The sequence below is a fragment of the Camelus ferus genome, chromosome 15 (assembly GCF_009834535.1).
Source record: "Camelus ferus isolate YT-003-E chromosome 15, BCGSAC_Cfer_1.0, whole genome shotgun sequence".
NCBI classification, from domain to species: domain Eukaryota; kingdom Metazoa; phylum Chordata; class Mammalia; order Artiodactyla; family Camelidae; genus Camelus; species Camelus ferus.
This window is the reverse complement of record NC_045710.1, coordinates 49973246-49994767: the sequence shown is the minus strand read 5'-3', so window position 1 is coordinate 49994767 and position 21522 is coordinate 49973246. Positions and strand designations below refer to the sequence as shown.

Sequence of the window (21522 nt, the reverse complement as noted above, 5' to 3'; positions counted from 1 at the left end):
CAGAGTTTGATTTCCAGCCTAAACTATGACTCTTGTCTAGAAGACTGTCTCCTGCTCTGTTGCAGATCCTGGGAACGAATGGGGACAGCAGCACAAGGGAGAGCCTTCAAGCCTCAAGCAGTTTCCATAGTTAACCAGCACAAGTGTTGGCAAGGAGATAGAACAAGTACTCCTGCTGGGACGAACAGAATTGGGAAAAACCATTTGGGGAGGCAATTTGGCAATACGATCATTCATAGTAACACTGTACATAATGAGGAAAAAAATAATCCAAGTGTCTCTCAACAGTATAATGGACAAATAAATCTTTATTTATTTGTAAGGCTGGTAACTATGCAGTAATAAAAGCAATGGACTACAGCTATATGCATTGACATGTGTGCATCCAGAACCTTCTTTTGAGTACAAAAAAGCAAGTCATACAAGAAAGCATGTAGCATGATTCAATTTATATGTAAATTAATATAAGCAAAACTATCTATTTTTAGGGAGTAGTTCATGTGTAGTAAAATCATAAAAAATCTAACAGACTGGTAAGCAGAAAATTTAGTCTGGTTGTTACCTCTTTTGGGGAGAAGGAGATGAATTGGGAAGAGTTACACTGGAAGTTATAAAGGTACTGGTCTTTTCTACTTTTTAAACTGGATGGTGCGTAGATGGGTGTCTCTGTTTTATAATTGTCTTCAAACTTTTTATATATATTATATGAACACTTTGTGTGGTGGTACACTGCATAGTAAAATTTTAGAAGAATGATAAATTAATTCTTTGAAAACTTCTTTATTGAATGGTATATAATAGTATACAAACAAATCTCGATGTCTATGGTAGATGTCTCAAGAAAATCCATGCCTATTTAAATAATGGTTATTTATTTTAAAGGGCATTTATGCTTTTATGATATTACTATAAGTAATCTCAGGAAGAAGATAATTTGAATGTTTGCTCTCATTTTTCCTTGCATGACATTTTATTAACTACTATGTAGCAAGTAAGCTCTAGGCACTAAATAATATATCTTGGAACAAAACTAGGATCCCCAGCATCCTGGAACACATGTTCTAGCTAGGGAGTGAAGACTGGATGGCAGAGAGACAGGTCAAAAACAATGAGCAAACTACACTAGTAAGTTGTACCTTCTGTTGGGCGGTGATAAGTAACCACTGGAACAGGGCAGGTAGGTTCAGGATTGCTTGATGGGCTGCAGTTTTGACCAGCGTGGTCGGGGTAGGCTTCATTGAGGTTACCTCTGAGCAAAGACTTGAAAGAGGTGAGAGAATGACCGTATGGATTATCGGGGGAAGGCTGTTTCAGGTGGAAGGAACAAACAACTGAAGCAAAGACCCTAAGATGGGAACACGCATGGGGTGTTTAAGGATTAGCAGGGAGGCTACTGGAGCTGGAGTGGACTTAGCAAGTGGCAGTGACGTCAGAGAGGCATTGGAGGGTCTCGGGGGCTTTCACGAGACTTCATCCTTTACTCTGAGTGAGGAAAGGAGTGATGATCCAGTGTGGGATCAAATCTGGCTTCCATGTTGAGAACAGACTGTTAGGAGGTGAAGGCAGAATCGTTTAGTAGCCCTGTCACTACAATCCAGGAAAGAGGTGATGCGACCCAGTCGCCACGTATTTCCGAGACTGGTGGTATTCCGTGGGGAACAAGTGTTGTTGGAGCATCCTGCATTCTTCTTGAACCCGCATTTCAAGTCATCACGTATATGAACAGGTGCTGTCAAGCTTAGAATACCTTGGCAGTTGCATTTGAAATCTAAATATTCAGTGTCTTTACATTTCAATAGAATTGTTGAGTTTTCCTTTACTACTTTAAAAACTAGTGATTCCATTCTGCCCAACGGAATTAGGCAATTCTATTATTAATTAATGGTTGTAAAGACTATGTGGCAACATGAAAAACCCTTAAGATGGAATGTTCAGTGAACAAAACCAAGAGGCAAATTCTGCATTTGTATAGTATGAGTGTTAAAATAAAAAGATCTATGACCTTCTAATTGGTCCAGACCACCAACTCTTTTTTTTTTTTCAATTGAAGTATAGTTGATATACAATGTTGTGTTAGTTTCTGGTGTACAGCATAGTGATTCAGTTTTATATATATATATACATATATATATATATGTATGTATTTATTTATATTCATATTCATATTTTCTTTTCATATTCTTTTTCATTATAGGTTATTACAAGATATTGAATATAGTTCCCTGTGCTACACAGTAGGACTTTTTTGTTTATCTATTTTATATATAGTAGTTAGGATCTGCTAATCCTAAACTTCTAACTTATCCTTCCCTCCTTTCCCCTTTGGTAACAACAAATTTGTTTTCTATGTCTACAACTCTCTTTCTGTGTTGTCAAGAAGTTCATTTGTATCACTTTTTTTAGATTCCATATGTAAGTGATATTATATGATATTTACCTTTCTCTGTCTGACTTACTCCACTTAGTATGATCATCTCTAGGTGCCCCCATGTTGCCGAATATGGCATTATTTCATTCTTTTTATGGCTGAGTAGTATTCCATTGTGTATATGTACTGTCACTTCTTTATCCAGTCATCTGTTGATGGACACTTAGATTGTTTCCACGTCTCGTCTATTGTAAATGGTGCTGCTATGAACATTGGGGTGCATGTACCTTTTCAAATTAGAGTTTTCTCCAGATACATGTCCAGGAGTGGGATTGCTGGATCATATAGTAACTATTTTTAGTTTTTTAAGAACTCTCATACTGTTTCCCATAGAAGCTGCACCAATTTACATCCCCACCTGCAGTGTAGGAGGGCTCCCTTTTCTCCACACCCTCTGCAGCATTTATCACTTGTGGACTTTTTAATGATGACCGTTCTGACTGGTGTGAGCTGATACCTCATGGTACTTCTGATTTGCATTTCTCTGATGATTAGTGATATTGAGCGTCTTTCCACGTGCCTATTGGCCGTCTGTAGGTCTTGGAGAAATATCTGTTTAGGTCTTCTGCCCATTTTTTGATTGGGTTGTCTGCTTTTTGTTCAGCCCACTTACTCTTGGACCTCATCTTCTATAGCTCTCCCCCTTGCTTGTCTGTAACCACCCTGACCTTCTCACTGATGCTCATGCCTCCCCAGCTTGCTGTCACTTTAGAGTCTCTGCATGGACTGCTCCCTCTGCCTGCGGGGCTTTTTCTCCAGGGGCCTCCACGGGCCTGCACGGTGGACTCACCCACCTCCGCCAGCGAGGCCTTGACAGTGAAACAGGACCCCGCCCACTTCGCCCTTCCCATCCCTTTGCTTCAGTCTGTTTTTCCTGCTGCACTCATCACCACCCAGTAGAGACTTAGCTTTATTTGTGTATTTGTTTACTGTCTCTCTCCCTCCATCTGAGACGTAATCTCCACACCGTCAGGGATTTGGTCCGTATTCTTCCGGTTTTTTGTGTACCTGGCATAGAGCGGCGACACACAAGAAATCTGGTTGAATGAATGACTGTTACAAAGGCCTGAATCTTTTTAAATAGCTGACAATTATTGATGGTGATTCACGTGCCAGGCCTTACTGGTGAGTGAGGGGACCACGTGGAAGGTTACTGAAGGAGTGGAGCTAAGGGACTCTTTAAATCAGCATCAGAGGAGCTGAGATGAGGAGATGGCCTTTGTGTGTTAAGCCCATGAGAAGCGCTAAGCAGACGGGTAAGCCTCAGGTCAGCAGCAACCTAAATGCTGAGAGGTAGCAGAGGCAAGGGAACACTTCTCACACTGAGAATGTGGACTGGACGACGGAGTGAATGAGAACTGTCAAGGCAACTTCTATTCCTAGAGGGCGGTGCCGGGTCCACTGCATCAGAGGAGGAGAGTGGGAGCTCTCTGACCCACCCCAGGGACAAAGGCACCCCAGAGGGCTTCCTCAGTCTCGGTAAAGTGGGCAAGGTCTGGACTGGAGAAAGAGGGCCTCCAGGAACAGATTTTGTAGCAGGCAAGGAAATTTCGAGCTAGCATCTAGCCTCACACTGAGCTTACAAATTCTAACAGCACGTAGCTTGTAGAACTCTGGCTTCAGAATCTTCAGCAGAACTTTTACTTGCCTGTTATACATTGTATAACAGTACTACACCATGCTAAAGTATCAGAATATTCCCATACGGTTGATAAACCGCTGCTGCCCAAGCCCCTCCCCCAGCATCCCACCCCAACCTCCCCAGGATCCAGAGCTTAAGAGGTGAAGCCAGGGGACCCTGGGTTCTCGCTTTGGCACCACAGCTAGTGTCTGTTTTGGTTGGCTAGGACCTATCATACAGCTTGCTAAGTATTTTTTTTTATCATCCCACCTGCCAGTTTAGAAGAAGAGATTGTGTCCACGAAAAACAAGATGGCAAAGGAATGTGGTGATATTTGGACTGTTTAGAGTCAGATGAGAGTTATCAGAAAAAACTAGAGAAATCTGGGGATAACGAGATTCTGCAGCTAAAATGTGAGGCATTTTTTTGTCCACTCAGGAGTCTAATCTCCCGCCTTGTCCACCCAGCACAGGTGAGGAACTTAAGGACCTTGCGTTTCAAGAGGACATTGGCACTGAGATGTAGTTATAGATGTTTTTCTAGTCCATCTTTAAATCAGCCCGAAAGAGAAACATTTGTGATGGGGAAACTGGTCCAGATATGCAACCCCATTGCTCCTCTGACACTGATACAGGGAAGCCAGTGAAATCACGGTTGCACGTCTTACCCCTGAGGATGGGCAGAGCGAGGACTCTGCAGGGGGGCGTGCCCAGCTCTCCTCCTGACCTCTGAAACCAGCGCGCCCGGGCTACAAGGACCTCCACTTACTCAGCTGTCCTGTGGCAGTTACGCGCACATGCCTGCCGTTCAGGGTTTTGGAGCGTGCGTTGACATCTGTGTGTGTGTGTGAAGATAAACGGGAGCTTGTTTTGATGCTGGGTGTGATACAGGGGCCCTGCTGGTATGCTGTCAGGAGCCTCACGGCAAAGCCCGTGGGATGGGTTACAGCCCTTGGACTCACTCACTTGTGGGTCTGTTCAGGGTAAAATCTATTATCACTTTACAATGGTCTTTTTAATGCAGGAGCAGAAGCTTTAACTGAAATAGAACACTGAATCAAATCAACATTTATGAAACAAATGAGCAATTTTTGGAGAGATTTTTTTCCTGAAAATATAGCTCATTCTCTGGTAGTTCAAAAAATGCTGTAAAATGTGCATATTCAGAGGGTGAAAAATCAGAAGTTTATTTATGATGATAATAAACCTCAAGGAGCCTAGAGAGAAAAAGGAAAGTAACTGTAATTATCCTATCGGGGTGAATGTAGGAAAATTCAGCTCAGAAGCTGGGTGTTTCTTTCCAGGTGCATCAAATGTATAGACACAGCCCTCTGGACACAGCACCAGGGCGTGCACTGAACAAGTCAGGGAGACACCAGTCCCAGTGCCTCAGAGGGAAAAACACCCCCTGGAGTTGTCCACAGGACCGTCCTGGCCACACCGTGTTACCACTGCCACTAATCATGGTTGGAAAGTAAAATGACCTTGATTTGTCTTTCCCTACACCAGACACACAATCAATTAATTCTACCATTGTTTTTCAGACCAAGGCATTTGGCATCTTTTCACTTGCCTAATATGTTGTTTGCCAGGCTCTTACTGGAACCATTCGACGATCAATTTGATTTAACCATCAAGATGGATTTGGCAGATTTGGGTTGTCTTAGTAACTCATCACACAGGTGAAGGACCTGAGCTCCACATCCAGTTGCAAAGTGTTGCCCGGCCTCTCCTGGCTGTGCACGCCCTCCCTGGGGCAGGGCTGGGCTGGGCTGGGGCTTAGTTAGTGACTGCTGGTGACCCAGCCCAGGGGAACACTGTTTAAAAGGTCTGATTGTTTTCTTGTTTCATAAAAGTCAGACTGCCTGGATTCAAATCCTGGCTCTGTCACTTTGTAGCTTTGTGACCTCTGGCAACTAATTGAAACTAAGTGACCCATATATGCCACGCGGATAATAAAAGGATTATTCTAGGAAGGACATTCGGTGATATACGCAAAGCACTTAGCACAATGCCTGCTCGTAGGAAAGCACCTAATAAATTGTAGTTGCTGTCATATGAAGTACTTGCCCTATTTTTCAAAAGCCATTTTGGCCAGATCAAATTTGTACAGAAAAGGCTATTGACCATAAAGTTTATACTTTCCTGTTTCTAACAATACCAGCTTCTAAAGATGTATATAGGTTCATTTATACCTATTCAGTTGGAGACGTCGGCTATTTGGTCTTTCTTCAGAGATGTTTCTGTGAGGATGAAAGTCCCATCGCTCGCGTTAATGACATGTTGCCATTGATGTGCTGTGTTGATTGCTAATGTCGATTACATGCGTGTGTGAAACGGAACTGCCTCAGAGCAGAATTTAGGCATCCCTGCCAAAAGGAAGTGAATTAAAAGGAGGAGAAGCAGAGCCTTTGCAAGGAGAAAATTGTCCTATCTCTCAGCCAGTGTCAGAATGTGGAAATGTTTACAAAATGCTCATTAAAAGAAAAAAGGATTGCGAGATAGAAACAAAATCTGGTGTGCGAGTTTACACTAGGGAGATAAGAAAGGCTAGGCCCCTGTGGGGGATTTTGTTATCCAATTACTGCAACCTGACTTTTTGGGATGGGGAGAGGAAGAGTGGTAGGGGGAGGGAGAGAGGGGAAGTTTCCAAACTTGTCTCCAGTGACACGAGACATTTACGCTCCGCCAGATAAAACTGCCACTTGGAGTCCAGGAGCGCTAAACCTTCCCGGGTTGGCCTGGGGGCTCGAGCAGAGCCATGGGTGCCCTGGCCCTGCAGCTGTGCGCTGTCTCCTGCCTGGTGGTTCACTGGGTTTCTGGCAGCCCCATCTTGAGCTTGGAGCAGTCGCCTCTGGAAGAAGACATGCCCCTCTTTGATGATGTCTTCTCAGAGCAAGACGGTGTCGACTTTAACACACTGCTACAGAGCATGAAACACGAGTTCCTCAAGACGTTAAATCTGTCTGACATCCCGATGCAGGATTCAGCCAAGATTGACCCACCAGAGTACATGTTGGAACTCTACAACAAATTTGCCACAGATCGGACCTCCATGCCTTCTGCCAACATCATTAGGAGTTTCAAGAATGAAGGTAAGTGGACATTTTCCTGATGAAATGTGGCTTTGAGTTTTCAGAAGCAGTAAGTCAGTTTACAATGCAGGGGAATGATACAGATAAGGGTGAATCCATCTGTATAGGGGTGTGTGTACACAGATACACAAAAACAATGCACATTTGGTCTATACCATTTTTATGGTCATTTTCCAAGTTGTATGAAAAGATACTAAAGTATACCTTTTAATCCAAAGCCATGAAGTGCCTACCATTTTGACATCGTAATTGGGTCTTTAAAAGTTTTCCACCTGGCCAGCAGGTAATAGAAAATGTTACTGCTAGTCTACCAGTATACCTTTGTCTGTCATTTTCCAGATGGGCCTCATCCCATTTGGCTTTTAATTGACTACGAAATTTGTCAACTTCTACTTAGAATGAAAATAGACAAAATACAGAAAGCTGCCATATGTGTGTCCCTCAAACTTTGGGTGAGTTTCCATTTTGTGACTTTATTTCAGAAATGTTCAAACAGGATGGAAACTTAACCTTTTAGAGATTCTTCCTAAAGTTTTGTTTTGCTTGATGTGACGTGTATATCCTTGAAGCGCTGTTTATAATTTCCAGGAAATGTGCATGATGCAGTTAATGATCCAGCTTCCTCTGTGCCTTTATAAAGAGCAATGCACAAGCTTTAATTATCAGTGGGAAAAGTGTGTTTTCTCCATCCCCTCCCCAGATCTTTATTCAGTACTAAATCTAATGACCTAACAAGTTAATTCTTTGTTTAATAATGTGCAAGGGAGCAAAAAAATTTTTTTTGTAATATTTATGGTAAAAGTTGTGGGTCCAAAGAAACTAATTCTTTGTTATTTACCAATTATGCTTTTGTGGTCCTTAACCAGGTGCAGAAGAGGGTTTGGATAGGTGTTGGCCAACTGTTCTTGAAAGCAAAAAGGTGGTGTCAAGACAACAGCTCAGTGGTGGCAATTTGAAATTTGTGCCTCTTGGGGAGGGATGGAAATGTTAGCTATCCTGATTGTGGCGGTTTTTTCACTGGTGTATAAAGTTATCAAAATTCATCTAATTGTACATCTGAAATATGTGTAGTTTACTGTACAGGAATCATGCCACAACAAAGGTGTTAAAAAACGAAACAAAAACGAAACCTCAATAGCTCAGGATTTGGGTTTTTGAGACAGAGTTGACTTAGCTGGTGTGGATAATTAGCTTATTTCTCCCAGCCTCGATTTCCTTATCTGTAAATTGGGAATAAAATACCCAATTTCAAAGAGGTTACCTGTAAGAAAGTTGTCTGATTGCTACGAAGTGTTCAACAAATGAACAAATGTTAGTTATTACTAATGAAGTCTTTAAATTCTAGGCATTGGAGGAATGTTGAGTAGGTATGGCTCAGTCCTGGAGACACTTTTTGCCTTTAAAATTTAGGTGACAGCCCAAATTTCAAATATTTAGTAACGTGTTGGAAAGTTACTTAAGAACTTTTAGCAACATAATGGAAACAGAAAGCTGAAATTACAGATGTCTTTTGGAGGCGAGTCTGAATTGAAAATAAACAACCTCCTTCCGTGGGAAGCCTTCCTAATGTTTCTGAGTGCTGAGCCCTGGGTGGCTGGCTCAGGGTGTGGGTGGGGAAAATGTTTGCATCTCTGGGGAAAAATAGGAGTTTTTCAGTTTTCACTTCTCCTGTGGAGAATTTGGATGGTCCAGGTCAGGAAGTGGGGTTTTCAGAGCTTCTTATTTCTGAAGATCAGCGGAGGCAGGAGCAGACCTCTTTGTGGACAACCTAGCTGGCTGCACCTCCGCCAGTCCGTGGCTGGAAATGCGGGCTCACCCCGTTGGTTGTTAGTGGGCCCTTTCATTGTTTGCTTTTGCTCCGTGCAGCTTCCTAGGAGGCAAAGACCAACCAAACAGAAAAAGCCTCCTCAAATCTAACTAATCAGGGGAAATCAAGTGCCACCTCCAAGGTGGAAAAAGCATGACTTCATTTCCTACCACTGCTTTGACCTCACTTCGTCTTCCTGGGAAAGTCAGTTCTCTGCATTGAGGCTCGATTTTTTTTTTTTTTTGGAATAAGATGAACAGAAGAAGTGATATCTGCATTGTAGGGTCATTGGAAGAGCCTAAATAAAACAATGTTTGCAAAGCACCTCGAACATGAAATTTGCTCAACAGATACTCGTTCCAATTCCTGAAATGGAACACCTCCATCTATTATTATATTTGTACATACACAGTGAACTTTTTTTATCAGTGTTATTGAGGTCTAACTTGACATACAACAAACTGCACAGATTTAAGTGCATAATCTGATAGATTTTGACACACGTGAACATCCATTAAAACCATCACCCCAATCAAGATAGTGAATATATTCATCACCACCAAAAGTTTCCTTGTGCTGTTTTATAAACTCATTCTCCCACCGTAGTGCACTTTCATTGTGCGTTTTTTTCTAATGGATGGACCAACCAGTCTACTCCTTTATTTTTGGTCTTCTCATGTTTCCTGTCCATGGAGAGTCAAGCTTCTTCCATCCCTATAAGGAGGGACAACTACCAAATTACTTGCTGTACAAAGGACATATGTCATGCCCATAAATCAACTTGGTCTAGATGCTCAGAATCTTCAACTAATCAATATTTTTAAAGCACTACCTCTGTTTAAAGCACCGTGGTAGATTGGAGGCATAGAAGGGAGTTTAAGCTGTGGTGCAGGATGACAGTCTAGTTGGGAAGATCCATTCATAAAAGGACAACTGAAAGAGGACAGAAATGGCAAGGCCTTGGGAGAGATGTAGAGACTAAGTACTCAAGTTACCCAGAAGGGAGTAAACCTCCAGGTAGAGTGGTGAGGAAGGGAGGGTCTCCTAGGGAAGGGTCACAGCTAGATAGATCGAGATGAGGGGGTAGGACTTTCCAAGGGTCAGAAGAACATACCCAAGGGTGCTCTATACAGTAAACCAAAGGAGTGCTTGGCAAGTGGGGAAGGTGGCGGTCTACTTTAAATAGGACACTACGTTTAATCTCTGTTTAAAAGATTTGCTTAACCTTTCCACAAATATTAATTGACCAATTGCAATGTTCCCACACTGTAAGGGGTGAATGGGGGCTATGACACGATCAAGAGGTTAAGACTTGGTTTATAGCTAGTTTTGAGAGCCACGCTAGAGAGCTTAAATTCATGCCATTGACCTGTGTTTCTCACTGGCAGTGTGTGAGATGATTTTAGGTGGTGCTCAGAGGAAACTATGAATCATGTGACATCACTATATATTTTTGTTAATGTGGATTGAAGAAAAAGTCACATAACTAGCACCTCAAACTCCTTGTTTCATGGACACTGTTGCTTAGGACAATCCTAAAAGAGGTCGTAAGTATTAAAATAATCGGGTCAAGTTCAAGGAAAATATTAAAGAGTACAGTTTGGAACATAGACCCCATGATATCATGAATTGGGTATACAGCGGAGAAAACGTTGCTAAAGATGTTGCAGAGCGCCTCAACTGGTGGTCCCTAGCATATCTCTGGTGTCGTGGAACCCTCTGATTGATGACAAATGCCTTCAGGGATTCCTTGTTGACACGTGTTACCTGGGGCAAGTGTACAGGAACTTTGCATGCCTAAAAATTCTTAAACGGGGAGCCAACACAATAATATTTGGAAGTGTGCTTCTAAGACAAAGGACCTTTAAATTTGTATGTCATAAACATTCTGAGTGATTCCTATACACCACACTTCCATATACATGCTCAGGGTACATGACTCAGGCACCCGATCTAGCCACAAAATTCATTTTCCCCATTTCCCCTTATGGAGGACCACTCACCCCCAAATTCAACTGCTGCGAGCCCCTTAGTTCCATGGCTATCTTGTTGACCTTGTCGGGCTTTGGTGTCTAGAGCAGGGGTCAGCAAGCTTTTTCTGTAAAAGGCCAGAGAGAGAGAGAAAGTATTTTAGGTTTTGTGGTCCGTATGATCCCCGTTGAGACTATCAAACCCCACCATTGTAGTAACCACAGACACAATGCAGTTACACTTCATTTCCCAAAATGGGTGGCAGGCCTGATATGGCCCATGGGCTATAGTTTGCTAACCTGTGGTCCAGATGCCTGTTTTCCAGGAAGTCCCCAACTGTGTGAGGATCTCCATCCATTACAAATGCTAATATGAAAAGCCATGAAATCCTCATCCCTGAAAAGCTTCAAGAAAAGAATCACCATCACATGCTTCATTTGATAGCTCCTTATTGGTTAGGAAGATTGGGGGCTTGCCTGCACAATCTCCAAGGTCCGTCCCAGCTTTCCAATTCTGTGGCCGATAAGTTACGCAAGCAAGGCTGGGTGTGTTTCCTCTCACTCGTTAGGCGGCCATTTTCCATCTTAGTCTTGGCAGCTTAACTCCGTCTGGTGTTCCACCATTGACCTTCAGTATTTTCTGTTAGAGAGTGCTAGCCCTGTGTTTGTTTTCATTGATCTAACCTCATTCCCTCTGTATCAAGCCTCCTGTATGAACAGAACTTTTTATTGCATAAATATGCATCTGTTTTTCTCTGCCACATCTTGCAAATCTGATTTCTGTCTTTTATTATTATTTTTTCCAGATCTGTTTTCCCAACCAGCTAGTTTTAATGGGCTCCGAAAATACCCTCTCTTCTTCAATGTGTCCATCCCGCACCATGAAGAGGTCATCATGGCCGAACTCAGGTTGTACACCCTGGTGCAAAGAGATCGCATGATATATGATGGAGTGGACCGGAAAATTACCATTTTTGAAGTACTAGAGAGCAAACGGGAAAATGAGGGTGAACGAAGCATGCTGGTCTTGGTGTCAGGGGAGATCTATGGAACCAACAGTGAGTGGGAGACTTTTGACGTCACCGATGCCATCAGACGCTGGCAAAAGTCAGGCTCATCCCTCCACCAGCTGGAGGTCCACATCGAGAGCAGGCATGATGAAATGGAGGATGCCGGCAGGGGACAACTGGAAATAGACACCAGTGCCCGGAATAAGCACGTCCCTTTGCTTGTCGTGTTTTCCGACGATCAGAGCAGCGAGAAGGAGCGGAAGGAGGAACTGAGTGAAATGATCGCCCACGAGCAACTCCCGGAGCTGGACCACCTGGGCCTGGATGGCTATTCCAGTGGACCCGGGGAAGAGGCTCTGCTGCAGATGAGGTCCAACATCATCTACGACTCCACTGCCCGCATCAGGAGGAACGCTAAGGGAAACTACTGCAAGAGGACCCCGCTCTACATCGACTTCAAGGAGATTGGCTGGGACTCTTGGATCATCGCCCCGCCTGGATACGAAGCCTACGAATGCCGTGGTGTTTGCAACTACCCCCTGGCAGAACATCTCACCCCCACAAAGCACGCGATTATCCAGGCCTTGGTCCACCTCAAGAATTCCCAGAAGGCTTCCAAAGCCTGCTGTGTGCCCACCAAGCTGGAGCCCATCTCCATCCTCTATCTAGACAAAGGCGTCGTCACTTACAAGTTTAAGTATGAAGGCATGGCCGTCTCTGAGTGTGGCTGTAGATAGAAGAGGAATCCTGTGGCTTATTTAATAACTGTAAATGTGTATATTTTGTGTTCCTATTTAATGAGATTATTTAATAAGGGTGTACAGATCATAGGGGCTTGCTGCCTTAGGGAATTTTGACAGATCGGTTTGTTGCAAGAAATCACATAATTCACAGTCTAGTCCCTTCCAGTCTGTTTTTCTTTGGACTTGCCATCTCCTGGCAACACCATCTCTAACAGCGAGCGGCAAGCCCACACTCCTTGTTCTCTATGTCAGTTTGAAAGCAACACCCCTAAGCAGAAATACAATGTCAAGAGGCAGATAATGTGTATGTATATGTGTACAGAGATAAACTTATAAAACCCTTTCGTTTCCAGAGAGGCAGATTCTACTCACACACATGCATGACTGAATCAAATGTGCATGTGTTAAAAGCCAGTGGTATGTTCTCGGTCCGCTCTTCTCTGAGTAGGAGTTCCGTCAAGGTAACTGGTGCCAGGAAGTTCACCATTCCAGGAAGCCCTCCATTTCCTAAATACTATTGGAAACATAGGTGTCACTTTTGTAGGTTGGGTTTTGCCATCACTCACGGCAGCAGGGCCTGGGGAAAGCAGGCTGCATGTTCGAGGGGAGGGGTTATTTGATACAGAAACCAAATGGCTTCAAGAGGCCGTGACCTTAAGGGACAACAGCAAAAGGATGAACCCACAGGGGACCCATGTGCTGTGGAGGGCCGTGCCTGGTCAAGGAAGGAAAAGAGAAGGGACTTCAGGGTGACATCTGTTTCTGAAGCGATAGGAAAGCAAGGCCACGTGTGTTGGCCTTTATGGCTGCCGAGGGTACAAGCAGTGGGAGGGGGCTCGTAGGGACAGAGGGGCAAAGGGTAGAGATGCTATCCTAGGATATGTTTTGCAAAATAATAAGCAGTTCTAGGTGGAGAGTTAAATATCTTGGACAAAATAAAGTTATCAAAGACCAAGAAGAGGAAAATCAGAAGGGACCTGTTTGTTGGACAATTCATTTCTTATATTTTTCTTCAATTCCTCATATGTCTCCCTTGCCTCTGAACCTCTGCTCCTGTTTATTTCCACCTTTTCCCTCCTTCTCTCTTTTTTGCCGCAGGGCCTTATGCCCTTCTCCCATTCCTGTGTCCCCTGCCTTCCCTGGCCTTCGTGGCCCCTGCTGTGAGCCGGAAGGGGACAACTGACAGCATTTTCTCTTAGGATCAAAGGAGCTAGTGCTCTAATTTCTGGATTTCCCCCTAATATTTTATTTAGCTTATTTGCTAATATCCTTTAGAAAGTGTTTCGTTCCTGAAGAATACTTAAATGTAAGAGAAAGAAAGCCGGCGCCAAAATGAATCTACTCAAATGAATTAATAAATAGACACACAAGCAAATGACCGGAAAGCTAAGCCTGAATTTTGAAATCAGGTTGGCGCCGTGGTAGAAATCCTGTAGCCTTCCCGTCCTTCCCACTCTGCAGTCCTTCCAGTTGGGAAGTGGCCAGGACTAAGGGACTGGGATGTGTTCCTGATGGGAGTGGTCCAGGGCGCCTGCCCGGCAGTTGGCCCATTGGAAGGACTCTGGCTCCGGTCGGTCTCGGTAGCCCCCACGCAGGATCACAGGCGTGGTGGGGGGAGCACCAGAGCAGAGCAGTTCTCAGACTGTCCTGACAGACGACATGAATGGTCCAAGCCAGAACCAGGAATGTGGTTTCCCGTACATTGTGTCCTCCTTATTCCCATTGAAAGTTTCTTTAAGAAGCCTTGCACTTTTTTTCCCCCTCTGGGAAACCATCAGCTTTCCTTTCACAAAGCTCTTGGGGTCACGCACTCATAATGCACTAAAAAACAGAGGCAAGGAAAACTATTTTGAAGGACATTTTGCCCAATTTGGACCACAGCCCTAGACATCCATTGTCTGCTGGTGTCCAGAGGGCGAGTCTTGGAGAATTCATTGCCCCTAGAAGAGTGGTATTTTGGCCATCAGTGGGTATCGAGTGATTGACAATTCGAGCTAGCCATGCAACTCAGAATCATTCAGCTATGGAATAACCACCATAGAAAAGGATGTGCTTGTGTGTACGTGTGTGAATGTAACTGGCTTTATATAGCACTCTCAGCAGGATGGGGTGCAGCCTTCACATCCGTGGTGCATACTGTTCACTCATGTGCACTACGGTACCTCTTATCCTTTCTATAGGACACTGTGACAGACACACAGTAAAACCTTGGTTGAAGGGAATTGTTCTAGTTAGATAAAGATCAAGCAAAAATTTCTTTGTATGTAAAATACATAAAACAGTGGTACGCTGGTAAAGGTTTTGTAACCAGCAATGGAGGCGGGGAGGGGGTGGGAGGGCAGGGAATAGCTCTGATTTGTGGATTTCAATGGTGTAAATACTTCCTCCATAGCCCATTTCCAGTTACCGATATGATGTCAACTGGCTTGTGAAATTCCTGAAAACTTAACAGTGGGCTCTGTGGGACCATGCGTGCCGGCTCTTGCGTTCCGCTGCCGTTCGTTCAGATGCTGATAGAACACTGGACAGTGTGATGCACCAGGCCCTGCCTTCCTCATGCCCTCTGCCGGCTCTGCCAGGCTCCTGGAGAAGCCGTGTGGTGAGCGCTTAGAATCACTCTTCTGTTAAAGAGATGTGACAATCTAGGCTGTTGGCGATCAGGCTGCATATTCCAGATGCTTCTCCTTTTACTGCAGGGCAGATGTAAACACGCTCCTCTACGATTTCCTTCAGCCCTATGGAAAGAGAGTGCAGAAAGCCGCATACTGGTTATTCCAATGTGGCTTGTTGCATTTTTTTTTCTTTCTTCCCATCAAAAAATGAAAACACACAAACCGTTAAGTAAAAGAGTTCTGGCAGCTCCCCCCAGGCCTCCTGAAGCCTGCTTACAAGTCCTCTGCATCCTGCATCAATAGAAGGCAGGAAGGCATCAGATCCTTAAGAAGGTAGAACTCCCTAATGTCTTTTCTGGCCATAGACCTTTGCTGTTATCCCACGCCAGTCTTTTCCCCACTTTTATGGCAGATTTATCATCCCTGAAGTTGATAAACCTCAATGACTCTCGAGGAGAAAGATAGCAGAGGGACTTCGGCAGCCAACAACCAAAAGATTCATGGAAAACTTTCTAGGCTTCCTACTATTTATTGATGGATATATTTATTTTTGTAATATAGTGTAGATTACCAAATATTTTATTTTTATGTTTGTGATTCCCTCTTGGAGCACATAGTTTTCTGTGCTTTTCAAATAGTGCCTCCTCCTGAGCTTGGCTCCTTTACAATGGATGGCCTGTGTTTTCATCTCTCTCTTTTTGGCAGCAAAATTGCCTGTTATTCGGAGGAGCCTTGCCAAAAGCTTGCCATAACTTTGTATATTTGTATCTGGTAGGCATGCTGTGAGCCCCTTGACATATTTTCTGATTTGTAAATAGGACAGTTTTAACCGAAGTGTAGGTGTTGCAGAAAATATTTAACCAATACATTGCCATGTTGTTCTAATGAGCGGACACTGCCATTTTGCTGCAAGAGGAAAATTTCAGGCTGTAAGGGACTCCGATTGCTGCTCAGTGAATGGAGACGGTATTTAATTAGGGCCTCCCATCCCCCAAATGGGGTGTTTCCCCTCTGTATCCATCGCCTTCACCGACCCACCAATTCAGAGATCCGATTGGACAAATTCATTTGTAATTGGACCAGTTACTCTATAAATGTAAAAATATTAATTTAGTGATGTCGCAAAAGAATCAGGCTCATGGTGCCTAATTCTCTCCCTGTGTATGGTTTTTTTTGCCTGTGAAATCAATGGCAAATACTTTTCTCAGAACTGTTAGTAAATATTTTGAGATTCTGTGGAATCTGTATTCTTTAAGTAAAAGATATTTTCACAGAAAGGAATTTTGCATATGACATCTTACTGGACTCATCAACAGACCACAGAGTCCAACAGTGTCTTAGTAAAACCATTTGCAATTTGTCTGTAACACTGAGGGGACGTTGCCCCTTTGAAAGACTGTGAATCTTTCCACAGAGTCACCACGGGTCCTATGTAGCCCTTTTCAGTTCTGCTAAGAGAGCAATGCTTCTGTGACCCTGTGCATTTTCTTGAACTCCAGCAAGACATTTGATGTCACACATTAGATAGGAAGAGAATAGATAACATTGTATAATAGCAGTGTAAAAGGTGGTTTCTAGGTGTGGACGTGTATTTGTAAGTTAATAGCCCCATCAAGGAGTGACCGTTTGTCGTGATCAGCGTGTTATTTCTATCACACACGAGCACTTGTTTTGTGAGTGTCTGTCCTGATTGCAGCGAAGACGTGGACGCACTGTGCTCGTGGCCACCTAACGAGCCTCCACAAATACAGGAAGTCAGCTAATTCCACAGTTACACTGAATCAGATCAAGTGTGTCCGTGTTCTCCTGTAACACCTGTTCATTACCTATGTCCAAATTTACATAGTAATTGTTAGACGGAAATGAAGATGGACATGAATATTTCGCACTGTGTTCAGAAGCAACCTGTGTACATGCAGACTCATCCTGTTCAATAAAATGGGAAAATTATTTTGACAACAATTCTGTGCTGCTTATTTTTCCTTGAGGTAAAATCTTTTCTGCATTCCCTGCCTCCCTTCCCCCCGACCCCATTTCTGTTTCATAGTATATCCAGATGGAATAAAACTTTCTGCTCTCTTAAAAGAGCGTGGCCTCTAAGTGGTCTCAGCAGAGAGTGACTCTATGGTTCTTCCATTTCCCACAGCTTTCTGTAAATCCCAGGAATGCCAGAGACACACCCAGAAAATGGAAATTGGCTCCTTTTTGTCAATAATTGAGAAATATTTCCTCTTTGAATTTGGAACCAGGCAGCTTTTTAAAAAATTACTTTGGGTAGACTGTTCAGGCTAAATTTCACTGAAATTTGATTATTGAGCCTATAGAGATGTTCAGGCTTGGGAAGAGACAGGCTTTGAAGAGAATTTTAAAGTTATCTGAGGGCCATTCAATCCCGCAGCCCACCAAAGCACCTTTTATCTTTTCTGCAACTATTACTGGTGAGAAGTGAACATACTACCTTCTTAAGAGCACCTGGTGTATTTTTAGAGGTGCTGCCTTGATTGAACTCATTTCCTTGAATAGCTTTAAGTCGCTAACCCATTTGCACAAAACTCACTGCAGGAGAGATGAACATAAGCTCAAAGTTGTTCCTTAGATGGAACTGAAGTCTCTCCTGTGTACTTCGTAACTTCCCAGTTCCCAGCTCTTGCAAATATCTAATCCATTTTCATGTCAATCCCTCCAAATTGCAAATAACTCTCCTGTCTTTCTGAATCCACGGTTCCCCCTTTCCCTGCAATAGGATGTGTTTGAACACGTGGCCCCGAAACAGTGGACTCCCTCAGCCGGATGGAAACACGAGGAAAGCCTGCACTTGGGCGGGACCTGGGCCTGAGGGGCTAATAGACCTGGTGGCCAAACAGAGGCTGCCGCCTGTCCTGGAAGGAAGTGCATTCTTATGTCACAACGTGGGATATGAAGGACAGAGAGGAAGTTGCGGGGTGGGGGTGGGGCTGAAATTCCTTTCGTCAGACTGTCATCCTGCACCTCTTTGGGAGGGAATCCTCCCACGTGCAGACTATATCTGGCAAGTGCCTCCGCAGAGAGCACGGCCTTTGTCCCTCAGTGTCAGAACAGGGAAGAGCGAGACAAGGAGTTTGAGTCATGGAGGAAAGAGAGCTGAGAAACAAGATGGGGCTCTGGTCAGGGCTGGAATGAAAAAGCTTGAAAAGCCCTTCTTATGACTTGATTTTGAATTCTTTAGCAGCGCAGTCCTTCTCTTCTGTGAATAATTCCATCTGACCTGAGCTGGGCAGCAGGAGACCAGCCACCAGGGTTGTAGGAGTTTCTCATCTACTGATACAGCCCGAGGTCGTGTTGGGCAGATGGGGCAGCAAGTGATTTGGGGGGTGGTTTGTTTACCAAGCAAGAGAAAAAAATTATTTCCAAAGCTTAGATTATACACTGACTAATACTCACAGGTTTGGCTAGTGCTCCCATTGCAAATGGATCTTTGTGGTGTTGGGGGAAAACCATGCCACGAGACCGTCCGCGTGTGACTCCAGTCACGTGGGTGAGAGCCCACTTTCGTGCAGAAGTGACTATTTGTAAATAAGGGGCCTATTTGGAGAAGGTGAGAGCTTGTTAACTTGGGTGGTTATAAATGGATTATGAGATTATCTCCAACTCACTCTCCCGAACTGTCAGTTTACAAGAACCAGTTCCAGCCCTCTCTTAACCTTCCTCGGACCATTCACACAGACCCAGAGTAGCTCCTGGCGTCCCGAGAAGCAAGCCCAGAAACACGCAGACACCCCAATCCATTTTTATTCTTAAATGTGATTCTGAGAACCTTAGAAAAAAATTCAGGTCACTTAGTTCAAATTAAGATTCTTTGGTGGGACTCCAGGAGAAAATTTTCACTCACAGGACACAAGGTCAGCCTTCTGGTACAGCATGGAAATGGTGTTAGAAAACACAGTTCTAACCCCTCATTAGTATTTTTGCCTAAAATGCGTAACATCACTTGACCGATTATGAGGGACTATCAGATGAACACATTTGAAGGACATTCTACAAAATAACCAGGCTGTACTCCCTAAAATCCTCAATGAAAGGCAAAGAGAAACTGAGGAACTGTTAGAGGTTAAAAGAGGCTAAAAAGACAGGACAGCTAAATGCAACGTGTGACCCTGGATTGGACCCCAGATGTCCCTCCCGCCCAAAATGGGCAAAAGGACATCATATTTTTGTTATGTTCACTCCTGCCCAGCATGACTGCTCAGCTCAACTCCTTCAATTGTACACCCTCAAATGACAGTCATTTTAGAACATCTTCTGCGTGATTATGGCTCTTTTTCTGAAGCTGTGGGAAATTGTGAGCAATCAGGCTTCTGCCCGATGTAATCTCTAAAAATCAAGCAGGCAGCATTCAAAACATGACCTTGGCCTGGGAGGTGAACTCAACAGAAGGAACAGAGCCGAGGGGAAACTGTTCCTCAGCGTGGCAACGTGATGTCAGTGCGTGAGCTGGAGCCAAACTTTTCCTGAAATAACCAAGCTCAACGCACCATTCCCTGAAAAGAAGCACGCTTTTTAGGCAGTAAACCATCTGCTTCAAGTGTTTAGAAAACGGATCTCCAATCACGGGTAATTTAAACTTCCTTATACCCCAGTTCAATGTTTGATAAGGGAAGAGTGCTAACAGGATGGGAACTGAGTTACTATATTAAGAAACCCAGCCAGAACGAAAACCAGCCCCCTGCAGTTATTTTGTTTATGCTCCAGATCCATCTGTTTTAATTAACATGATATTTAACACGGGACCAGCTCCTGTTACATCTTTTGCTGCAACTGTCACATGTTTTGTTCTTTGAGGTTTTTTTTTTTTTAAATTTTGAGATTTTGTTGTTGTTTTTGCCTTTCTTTCTTTCTTTTTTTTTTTTTTTTCAAATTCCTACAAAAGCACAACACAGTGAAGTCACATCATCACATCCTAGCTCCCCAAAACCAGGCCCTCTTGCTTGGTATCGTTTGGGGTCAGGTGTCAGCTGTCAGGTTGCTAGATGAGATAAAGGATGTCCAGTGAAATCTGAATCTAAGATAAACAATGAAAAATTTGTTTAGTATGCCTCAAATATTGCATAGCACATCCTTATCCTTAAAAAGTGTATTTGTTGTTTATCTGAAATTCAAATTTAATTGAGCATCTTGTATTTTATTTGCTAAGTTTGGCAGCCTTCATGGGCTACTGCTCAGAAGTTCACATGAGTGGAAGGAGCCAGGGGAAATGAAATCCTACTCCCACTGACTCCCAGAAGGACTACTCAGAGGGTCACAGGTCAAGTCTACTAGGGTTCATTGTTGAAGAACAGCTTTAAGATTTCAGGTTGGAATCCACTTAACCGTGATACTGCCTAACACTAAAAACAGTAGCAATCCTGAAAACACCCTCCTCATTTCCCTGGAAATCTTACCTACAGATTTTCTATGTTTCATGATGGCTTTGCCTCTTTTGGATTTTGTTATATTCATAAGAGTGAAATTGCTAGAGAAAAAGGCAGTGCACATTTAGACCATCTGAATCTGAGAGATACTGCCGAGTTACTCCCCAAAACAGTCAGTCCACATCATACCGCATCAGCTGTGCACAAGAGGTCTGTTCCCATTGAGTTTCCAATATCCAATACTATTGCTTTCCTTAGCATATGTGGCTTTGATCAAAATGTGCCCCCCTCAAAGTACATGTTAAAGCCCTAACCCCCAGTACCGCAGCATGGGACCTTATTTTAAAACTGGGTCTTCAAAGAGGTAATCAGGTTAAAATAAGGTCATTAGGATGGTCCCTAACCCAGAATGACTGATGTCCTTATAGAAAGGGCAAATCTGGACACAGACACAGAGCTGCACACAGGGAGCAGACCATGTAAAGATGAAGCAGAGTTCAGGGGGATGCATCGCCAAGATCAGGAAGGTCAAAAATTGTCAGTAGAGCACCAGAAGCTAGGGAGGCGCATAGAATGGATACTCCGTCACAGCCCTCAGATGGAACCAACTTTGCAGGCACCGTCATCTTAGACTTAGCTTCCAGCATTGCGAGGCTACACGTTTGTGTTGTTTAAGCCACTCAGTGTTTGTACTTTGTTACAGCAGCCCTGAGAAACTAGTACAGATGCCAAGTAAAATCAATTTAATTAAATACATTGAAATTTATTTCTTTTACGATTGGTAAGTATGATTTGAATATATTTGAATATATTTACATATTTCTTGATTAATCCTCTTTATTCCCTCAAT

The 21522-nt window shown here is 43.5% G+C and overlaps 1 protein-coding gene across 1 annotated transcript; it reads left to right on the top strand.

Moving 5' to 3' along the window:
- The first annotated feature begins 6758 nt into the window (after window positions 1–6758).
- Window positions 6759–14975, top strand: BMP10 (bone morphogenetic protein 10). Its single transcript, XM_006192782.2, has 2 exons — window positions 6759–7143; window positions 11727–14975. The coding sequence occupies exons 1-2, from the start codon at window positions 6810–6812 to the stop codon at window positions 12665–12667; spliced, it is 1275 nt and encodes a 424-aa protein (XP_006192844.1). The 5' UTR covers window positions 6759–6809; the 3' UTR covers window positions 12668–14975.
- The last annotated feature ends 6547 nt before the right edge of the window (window positions 14976–21522 follow it).

Excerpts from the sequence above, each read along its gene's own strand:
- BMP10 (XM_006192782.2), top strand. The coding sequence starts at position 6,810 with ATGGGTGCCCTGGCCCTGCAGCTGTGCGCTGTCTCCTGCCTGGTGGTT. Across the intron at positions 7,144-11,726 it reads TAGGAGTTTCAAGAATGAAG|ATCTGTTTTCCCAACCAGCT; the intron begins GTAAGTGGACAT and ends TATTTTTTCCAG.